At 41.4% G+C, this 10,688-nt stretch overlaps 1 protein-coding gene across 4 annotated transcripts in view; it reads left to right on the plus strand.

Moving 5' to 3' along the window:
• LOC101913562 (transmembrane protein 68) overlaps positions 1-9,822 on the plus strand; it is a 28,623-nt gene extending 18,801 nt beyond the window's left edge. For 3 of the 4 annotated variants that reach the window (XM_055799567.1, XM_055799563.1, XM_005240761.4), the window contains one exon: positions 259-2,574. In XM_055799567.1, coding sequence (XP_055655542.1) covers positions 259-363 — 105 coding nt within the window. In that variant the 3' untranslated portion in view covers positions 364-2,574. Of the gene's footprint in view, positions 1-258; positions 2,575-9,670 lie in introns of those variants that run through there. The other variant, XM_055799565.1, reaches the window with a different exon arrangement.
• Positions 9,823-10,688: the final 866 nt, after the last annotated feature.

Below are 10,688 nucleotides of genomic sequence, written 5' to 3' on the forward strand. Positions count from 1 at the left end.
ATTGTCATTTTACTATTGCGTATCACTAATAGAGCTTGTAAGCACAGCTACCAGGGATAAAAGATGGTTTGTTGGTCTGTTTCTTGGCAGTGATTCCGCAAACACATCTTGTGGGCTTAAATATGGAAAAATAGTGTTTGGAACTTGCAGTAGTTTGTGACATTTGACAGGATAAAAAAAGAGCTTAGAAATTGTGTTAATGTATGAACAATATAAAGATGACTTAATCTGACAAAAAACTTTTCTCTTTCCTTACAGACAAAAGCAGCACTCCAAGCTCTAATAGAAAAACATCAGAAAATACCAGGAAATATATTTAGGGCTTTAATGGAACGATTTCAAACACAAAAGAAAGAAGATTAAGGTCTTCTGAATAAAATACTATTTAGGTATAATATTCTTAGTTATATTTGTAACTTATTCATTCTTCTAATAATAGGTTTTAAATTCTGCCCTAATGATACTGCTGTATAATTGAAGATACAAGACACTCCCTTCCCCTTCCTCCTATCCAGTATCAAGCTCAGGAACCCAAACTGCAAATCATTTATAATGGAGCAAAGTTTAGTTTGTGATAAATGCATTCCTACCTTGAAAGTGGTTGGTGGTTGTGTGTGTGTGTGTTTTGGTTTTTTTTTAATGGCAGCGCTGTGACTCTTTATGTATGTGGTCTCTTGTCCTCTTTTTGTTTTGTTTTGTTTTTTTTTGTGTGTCGTTCCCCTACTCCCTCCCTCCAGGTTGCTCTTTAACCTGAATGTTAGACCTGCTGAAGAGCTAGAGTCTTACTGTCTTGATCATAATCACTGTAACTAGGTTTCGCAGGCCAGATTAATGCCATACAGCATTTATAAAATCTTTCTTCAGGTTGTCACTCTAGTGCTGTTGGAAAACAGTCAACTTTCTATGGTCTGTAGAACCACAAAACCTATGGTGGAAAGTGTTTAGTTTTACTGGGTGAGCTCAGAAAGAGTTTGGAGGGGTGAGAGTGGATTAGAGAACTGCAGTGAACCAAATAAATTTGTTACTGGAAACCACTCCGATGCAGTGAACGAGAACCCTACAGCACAGGTGCTGTTCCAAGCCGAGCCACATTGGATATCGGGCCTTGGGTAGAGAGCTGTCCTGTATACTTCTCAGTGAATCTGCAAATTCTCCTTTGGAAGTATGAGCCAAGCATTTAAACTTTAAGAAATGGAAATGAGACTACTGTTTAGTAACATGAGCTTATAAAGCTTTCTTTTGAAGGAAAGAAAGAATTAGCACAAAATTCCTTTTAAGAGTAGTAGTTCTTTTGAAAAACAGGATATACGTTCCCAAATACCCTTTGAGTCTAGTATATGCAAACTGTTATATATATATAAACTGTTAAACATGCATATTCTTTAAACACAGATATTCACATAAGTTATTAAATCAGGGTTGAGAGGCAAATCCTATATATTTTTCTTAAGTGAAAACAATTGAATGAACAGGAAAGAATTGCAGGCTTGAGCTTTTGTGCACTTACAGTAAATTATACTTTTTCTGAACTAAAGCCTATGCTTTTATTGTCCAAACAGGAAATATTTGAAATATTCTGTCTGATTACCAGCAAGTTTAATCTCCAGTTCTTAAGTTAACATCTGGGTACTCTTCAGTTTTGGGATGAGGACAAATTCCTTAAGACAAAAGAGTTTTTTGCCATATTACATTGTCTCCTTTCAATATTGTTGGGGTTTGACCTTTCCTTAAAAGAAAAAACAAAAACAACAGCCCCCCTGCCAACTTTTGAAAGTTCACTTGTATTCAGTTTAGTATCCATTCCTCCCACTATTTAAGCACGTGCTTTGCTTTATACTAGTGAAACTATATAAGTGCATGTGGATGATGCCCTGTGTTAGAAAAATACCACTTTATGGGAAGGAGTCTATAAATTATGGTTTGCAAAAAGCTTGCTTACTTCATGATGTTACTTTATATCAAAAGGATTTTATGTGATGTTGAATTAAATTTTTTAAAGCTTGAGGAAGAATTATGTTATGTAAAAGCAAATGACCATTCTGAAGTTCTTTAAATGACTTGGGTTTTATTTGAAGGCACAATTGTATTCTTTTAATTTATCAGAACGTTTTTAAAAATATTGTGTTAACACAGTATGTCATTAAAAGTGATAATGCCAAATTCCAGCATCAGAGTATAACTTAAGTATGACTTTGTTTTTACTGGCCATCTTGAGGAAAATGTGTATTACTTTATATAATGAAATTCTCAAAGGCAGCTGAACATATTTTGTGTTGAGGTTGCATATATGTAAAAGAAAACTCAGTCTAAAAGGCTCTGTTAGACAACAACAGACAAGTGCGATCTGAGATTTTGTAAAATTTATTTTAATAATGTTGGCTGTTTGATGCAGTTTTGTCCCTGTAAGTATTGAAAGATGAGTATAAAAAAATGAAGGGCAGTATTGGTACTCTTTAAGTGTTCATATTTGTATAGGCCTTTCATATTTATTACTATATATAAAAAATGTATAAAAGACCTTTTTTTTTTTTTTTTGATAAAATGAATTTGAATAAAATTGACAACTGGAATAGGCTTCTGAAGTTTTGCATTGTGTGTGAACTAAATGAAATTATACATGGCCTGCCCTGCTGAACCTTCAGTGGTTTTGAACAGCACGTAGTACCCTCGAGAAGCTCTTATTGCTGAGTGTCTGAATAGGGGTGGAAGGATCAAAGCCCCCAAAGGAATGAATTAAAGGAAAAATAATTTAGACAACAGTGGAGTAAAAGATAAAAGTCACATAATCAAGTGACTTTTCATAGTTGTAATCAGTGCTGCAGGAGGCCTTCGCAGGCACTGCAATAAGATTCCACAATATGTCATAAATACTGACTGGTAAGGTTTATTGTTAAATATTTGGGGTGCGAGTTACCTACTTCATTTTGTTGAAAAAGGGAGCAGACCTGCAGACTCTCGCAAGTAAGGTTATAGACCAGGCTCTTTCCTTTCAGCTGCTTTGGTTTACTGTGGGTCAGGCAGAAGTATTTAAAGGAAAGTTTAGCAACAGCAGACTAGACCGCTGATTGCCTGGTTGGCCTTTGGATATGCTGAAGATGCTCCAGTTTTCTCTATACAAACAGCATAACCAGGATATGCATTTTTAGGTTGTTCGGAGGTAGAAACAGACTGACTGCTGTACTAACAGGTATTTGTCATTATCTCTCGGCAAGACCCAAAACTCCTACTGGCCAATTTACTGTCCTCTTGTGTAACAGCAGAGCTCAGTCTGAACATCTATTATTAGGATACTTCCATGTGAAGTTAATCACTGCAAATACAAGGTAGAGCAGTTAATCAGCATTGTCAACACAATTGTGTGATTCATCTGGTCTTGGGTTTGCTGTAAAAGTATACCGGTAAGTTGCTCCATCCTATTACTCCGTAAAGAAAGATAGAGCTATGGTGACAGTGTGCTAGCTCTACAGTGCTTAATCCTTATTAAGCCTGTCATAGAGGCTAGACTGCTTTTTTTTGTGTTATATTTGCACCAAAAAAATTACGGTACCAAAAGTAAACATGGAAGTGCCTGGAATTGCTACTTGAGTGTAGTAGCACAGAAAATATATGTTAAGCAAGATAATCCTCCAAAACATGTCTGCTGAAACTTCACAAGGCAATATGATGTCACTTTCTTAGTTCTATTCACTTCATGTCTGTGAAGGTCCTTGCCAGTGACAAAGATACTGTGTTTCTACAAAACGGGTCAGTGATGCTAATGCATTTTTGTATATATATATATATTTTTTTTTTTTTTTGGATTCAGAACTAGCCAAAATGAATGGTAGTCTCAACACAAATCACAAAGATGGTCAGAGGGCTGAAGCAGCTGCCCTGTGAGGACAGGCTGAGAAACTTGGGGTTCAGCCGGGAGAAGAGAAGGCTCTGGGGAGATGTTACAGCAGCCTTCCAGCGCCTAAAAAGGGTTCTACAAGAAAGCTGGAGAGGGACTTTTTACAATGGCATGTAGTGATAGGACAAGGGGGAATGGCTTTAAAGTAAAAGAGGGTAGATTTACACTAGATATCAGGAAGAAATTCTTTACTATGAGGGTGGTGAGGCACTGGGCCAGGTTTCCCAGAGCAGCTGTGGATGCCCCGTGCCTGGAAGTGTTCAAGGCCAGGCTGGATGGGGCTTTGAGCAACCTGGTCTAGTGGGAGGTTTCCCTGCTTATGGCAGGGGGGTTGGAACTAGGTGATCTTCAAGGTCCCTTCCAACTCAAATGATTCTATGACACTTTTCTCAGCATGGGTTATTTGCAGTATTTGCTTGTCTGGTTTTTTTGTTTGAGTAATTTTGTTTTGCACAGATGGTTGCAAATTTACCACTTACTGCCTCGAATTTTGTCACAGCATATACTGAGTGCATACCATATGTTGCTTCCTGAAACATTTAAAAATTGTTATAATGATCTCTTCATGTTAGAAAATAGGTCACAAAAGTGTAATAAACTGTTGAACTGTAGGGAGAATTTTTTAAAAAACAAAAGCGTTTGCTCGCACTTCTTGCTTTTGCGTGTGTGTCTGAAACATTACAAAAATGTAAGATGCCATTTGGAATTAACATCAGGCTGCATATATAAGGCAGACCCAATATTTTTTCCCCACCACGGAGCTGAGTTGGCTGTTGTAGAGCAGATCCTATTCCACCAGGCCTTGTGTTGCAGCCATCACATGAGAAAAAGCCCACCACTCCCTGCTGTCCATACTAGTTACTATAATGAGAGAGCGCAGCATGATTCTTCAGATCACCTTTGGCTCCTGTTTTCTAGCTAAAACCGCTGCATGATCTGGAAACATGAGATGCCAAAGTTCTAGCAAGAGACGGGGTGTGAGGGTGTATTGTATTATTTAGAGAAGATCATAAAAGTAAAAAAAAAAAAAAAAAGGCAAGAAACGGAACCATTTTTACCTAATTCCTTTTAATGGGAAACAGAACGTGCCAAACATCAAGGAAGATAGGAATTCACAATTTTGGGTCGTCTTTACAGGGAATTTGTGGCATATCATTTGGGATGAGTCCTATTACAGTTGTGACTGATATTCATATATTCCAGACTTGGGTTTGCTTTTCTTCCAGAGGTGTTTCTTATGGTCAGGTGTATGCTCTGCTCAGAGCAGCTCCAGTCTTTCCTTCAGTTATTTATTAAGTGGGAACAGAAATGGAGACCCCAATGTACATTTGTTAGTTCTCTTTTTGGTTTATTTGAAGTCTACCAAAGGTACCTAGAAACATTTCTGGGCCCCTATTTCAACTGCTGTGATGGAGCTGCCAGCTCTCCAATCACTTCTTTACTCCTTAATTTTACTTTACTTGAGATTTCTCCTTACCATGTAAAAACCACTCTCCTGAGCTCCACCAAAAAGTTTGAAGTGTCCTGTCTATTCAGAAATGGATTAATTTTCTTAACTAGCAGGCACAGCAGTTGCAGGCTTGCTTGGTTAATGTTTATTACCGTAGATTTTTACGTTCCAGACAATTTTTGGCATCTTGATCCTGCTTTGTGACAACAAGGTTGAAGGAAAAGGTCTGACTGCAACTTGGCTTAGTTTCTGAATGCATTAATGAAAATATAAACCAAGCCCTGCAGCTGAAACAAGCACACTCAAACCCCAGACTAGTTTTGGAATCCTTATTCTGGGCAATCGGGTCACATTTATAGAAACAAAACTTCCTGACTCCTTTTTCTCCTTGCAAAACCTGGCACCAGCACAGGAGCATAGCAGTAATGATGGCATTTCCAGGACCAAAGTTACCAGCTGAGCCACAGCAGGGGTGCTTGTTTGGGAGGAGCAGCCTCAGGAGAAGATCTCAGCAGCCCTTGCAGCCTGCCTGGAGCAACCCATAAGCCAGTAGACTGTAGTGGAAGATATCTAGTAGTCAATGCTGCGTTGGGCTTGCTTGTCAGGCAGCAGCACATCAAGGGTTGTGATTTCCCCTCAAAAGTAAGCTAGCAGCCATGCTTGCTATCCATTTCCTCTCTCCATCACTGCATTGGTCTATATCGTTTCCTGAAGACTCCCCTGGCTCCCCATGTTGATACCCGGGGTCATTCAGGCAAGGCTTGAATCACAGTAAAGCTTTGCCTTTGCAGGCGGCGAAGCGAGCCTGAGCCCCCGGCAGATGCAGCGCTGAGGTTCGCCCTGCAGCAGGCATGTGTGGCACGGCAGAGCAGGCAGGGGAAGGGGCAGCAGCCAGGCTCACACAGCCACCCCGTTTGTAGTGCCTCAAGTGCCCTGAAACACCTTGATCAGCCCAAGGCTGGCTCAGGTGTGTTGAGACAGACACAAGAAGTTACAGCTGAGGAGTTAATGTGGCTAAGTTCTGGTCTTCATGCGCATCCCACCACCACCACCTTTAAGATCCCCACAGAGATGAAACCTTGTAAGGGAAGACTGCTGTTCTAACAGGTGAGAAAGGTTTATATAAAGAGCCTGTGGTATTTTTCTGCCATATGTACAGTATCCACAAATACCATTTCTGGGAGGCAATAAACTTTCTGCATAGCAGCTATAATAAATGAAGCAACAGACACTCTTACGCTATGCAATTTATTCTGCCCTTCTGGTGCAGCAACCAGGTCAATACGTAGATCTGAAGTTGTGCTGAAAACGACACTTTCAAGTTGCTTTGGTTACTCCATGCCCAGTGCCTCATTTGCAAAGCTCTCTTCATAAGCCAGTGGATGTACAGCTTGACAAGCAGTTAAAATCGGAGGATGGCTTTTGTTGCTTCTGCAGCAGGGTGAGCCAGGAGAGCCTGGCACGTGGGCAGCTAAGCACCCGCGACTGCCCAAAAACACACTTCAGGGAGCAAAGGGAGTAGAGAGATGACCTAAAAAGGCAGCCAGAAGATCTCAGCTGTTGGAATGCATTAATCTGTCTTACTTTAGTTTCTTAACTCTTAACATCTTCTGACCATTAACGGCTGCGGGACCAGATACTGTCTGACTTTATTATTTACACAGCAGCATAGGTATGTGTATGCATGTGCATGCGTGATGCCCTGTTTCTTCAGTATAAACAGGAGCATGGAACCTACTTTAGCTGCTGTTGCAAGGCAAATAGCAGACCTTATTATTCAATCCACCTGAGCTTTGCAAATGTCAAGATGATATCGCTCATGCTGGCTTTGTCATCATGCTTAATCATTTTTTATTAGCTAGTGAACCAAGTAGTTTCTGTAGATGTGCTGATTTCTAACAGATCGCCTCTTCAAACTGTGCAGCCAAACACGGATAGCAAGCAAATAATGATTTCTGGAGCCCAAGCGCCTAATTTTAATGCAGATTTCAGTAAGTGTAGGAACTATACTATACTATTCTATAGGAATATTTTAATCAATGAGGAATTGGCCCGTCTCTGAGGATTTGAGCCCCATTTCCAATGTGTAAAATAGGAGACAGCATCCGTGTTAGCAGTGTGCTCACATAGGGTCAAATAAAGCCAGAAGCACTCAGGTTCCAGAATAGTGCTGTCACCTCAACAAATACTTGCAACACCAATATTCCCGAGCTCTAGAGTGAAACACAGAGGATAGCAGGTCTGACAACGAGGGAAACAGATATGCTCAAATATAAAGGTGCAATTTCACCTGTAGAGGAGGCAACTCCTGAGAAAGACTGACACTGGGGCTGTCCTTCAGAAGCTTTACTTCTTTGGCAAGCTGTCCATTTTCAACAGTCCCTCCACCCTTCCAGGCAGCACTCCAGGCAAGAGACAGCAGTGGAGACAGGTAGTCAAAGGAAAACACATGAGCCTGTAGTGTTGGCTCTTTTGGGACAGAATGAAGACCTGCTTCCATCAAATTTAATCAGATTTAATACCCAGCTGCTGGGAACAGCTACAGTTTTGCAACTGGGGAGAGGAGATGAGGTTTGGCAGAGCACAGGTAGGCTGCATAGGGAGAAGGTGGTGGTGATTCACCCCAATATGAATGTGCCATTGTTGGGGTGGGGCAAAGTCAATTTTAAGAGGTGCAGCAAGTGTTGGCAGCTGCATGAAATAAATGAATAAATCAATTGAAAAAAACATGACTGGCTCTAGGTAATTTCTGTGTCCATGACCCAAGTTTCCCTTCCTGGCACCCCATATTGCTCTGTGTGTGTGCTGGGTTTACTTTATATTTCAGCAGAAAAGCTGAAGGTGTATTTCTCCTGCTTGCTTTACAACAGCCTATCTGGAATGGAAATGTTTGATCCTGCACAGTGTGCTGGGCTGTTGCCTTGCCACCCCCCCCACCCCCCCCACCCCCCCATTACATACGTAATGCTCCATTGTTTAGTGAGCAGTGCTGCCCCATTACAACCATCCTAATAAAAATTCACCAATTTTAGCTGCTGTCAGCACAGAGATGGGTTAATATCTAGCAAGGCATGTTGTCTTAAGTTAGAAAAACTGTCAAAATGCCAGATAGGTCAGTGTGGCTCAGATAGTGCAGTTACTGCCTTTTTTAAGATGGAAGGAAACCTTTTTTTAGATGCCTGATCCCAAAAAGACACTTGCCCTGGCCAGCCTGAAAGCAAGCCATGCCTGCCTGCCTTTAGGAGTTAGGTCTGCTCATTTCACACTTACAGATGCCACAATACATCGCATGGAAAAACCCAGACATTGCATCACCTCTGCTGGCATCTGAGGGCAAGTGAAGGAAGGATCCTTACACAGGGAAGTTTATGGCATGAAAAGAGATGGTTTGCTAACATTCTGGCCTGCATTCTTTGATTTTTTTTCCCCAGGCATGTTGGTTGGAAGTTTGCAGCCAGTGTTTCCAATGTCAGAAACAGTAAGGGCATGGAGAATTCAAAAGTGTTGCTGCCCTGACACAAGGGGAAAGCCACATTGCCGAAGCAGAGGTTATTCCTTTGAACACTTCAGCTGAGCCTCTCTGAGCATTCACACCAAATACTGCATCCACACCCTAACAGCTTGCAGGAAGAGCTCAGCTCAGTGCTGTGTACCGTCTAAGACAGCAGCAATGCAAGGTGGCACGTAGGGAGCAAGTTATTCATGCAACCTGATGTTGGTCTGAAAAAGCCAGTATGAAACGGTCCTCTTTGCAGCCTCTGCTTAAATTCAGATGTGTGGGACCTGGAAAGTGCCAGGACATGGGGCACTGCCCTGTGATAGATAAAAGCTGAGCTCTGGCAAGGCAGCAGCTGATGGTCCCCGACTCCATTACACACTCTCCCTACCCTGTCTGACTGGCTGTATCTCCTTGCTGGCTCTGCCTGCTCCTGCTACACAATCTGATCTGTACACTTACACCCTGACACCTAGGCACCAGAGCCTTTGTATATTTGTACCGGGCAGTTGCAAGATAAATAACAGAAAGATCCTGAGCCCAGAAGCTTCTCCACTTTCTTCCCCATACACCAGCTGCCTTCATAAGAGGCAGAGCATCTCCCTTGAGATCCGGCTTCCTGTCTGAATTCGAATGACACCTCTTTAGTACTTCTTTTGAATCGAGGTAGTAGATAATGCAGAGCAAATTACTGTTTCTGATAACTCAGGTCTCAGAGAAATGTCAGATAAACTCTTCAAGGCAAACTGTAATGAATACAAGACTTTTATGTTCTTCCAAGATTTTTTGTTTTTCTCTAAGGCTGCCCTGTTTTTTCTTCCTCTTCCTTTAGGAAATATGAGAGCTATGATCTCAAAAGATGTTGTACGTGTGCACACAAGAAAAAGTACTCCAAAGGATAAAAGTGCAACCAAATACTTTCCCTTCTTATTCTAATTCTCCTTCAGGCAGAAATAGAAAGAAAATATGCCATCTCTATGCACAGTCAGGAGCATCCTGTGGCATAGGCAGTGAGTGAAAATGAATTCTCTGTGCAAGAAAAGTTAATTAAAGCAAAGGTTTTATGAGATCTGTACTCAAAACAATATTAAAAGAAGTTGAATTTAAAATTGATGTTTCTCATGTCCTACTTGCACATGCCATCAGGGGAATGGCATACCTGATTGGAAATACAGTGCGGTGCCTTTTCAGCCACCACTCGGGGAGGAGATGTGCCATACTGGATCAGATCGTTAACCCATATCTCCATCTAAATCAAGGCATGCACTGGTGAGAGCTGCAAATTCCTGCCAGACAGCTTATCCTTGTGCAATTCTATTGGGCTGCATGGTGGGTGAGACGAATCCAGACCAAGCGGCAATTTCCCTGTGCTGAGCGTGAGGCACAAGAAACTTTTAAATGAGCAGAAGCCACAGATGACATCATGTAGGTGGCTGGGTAACGGATCAGGCAGGAGCAGAAACAGTCCTTTTGGTTCCCCGCTCCCCAGCCTGCAGTTTAAAGTCTCACTGCAGTGAGGAAAAGCAAAAGGTGTGTCAGAGGTCCAACTGAGCTCTGAGAATGAATTCTGAGGACCACACTCCTTGGATCCCCAAATTTCCAAGAACATTTCTGATTTAATTGCATATTTTCTGAAGACGTCTGATTCTAGCAATCCATGCATGGAAATCAAAGACAGAAGTTTCACTCTAATTGTTTCTGCAACAAAGCTTCACAGAGGTGCTCTACAGGCAAGGTAAATTAATTGTATATGCTAGATAATACACCATTGCATTGAAATCCTGTCCCATTAGGGTGTGGAAGAAGCTGTTATCAATGCAATCTCATGTCTTACCTGAACAGTTTGGGAC

This window comes from Falco peregrinus, chromosome 3 (genome assembly GCF_023634155.1).
Source record: "Falco peregrinus isolate bFalPer1 chromosome 3, bFalPer1.pri, whole genome shotgun sequence".
NCBI classification, from domain to species: Eukaryota; Metazoa; Chordata; class Aves; order Falconiformes; family Falconidae; genus Falco; species Falco peregrinus.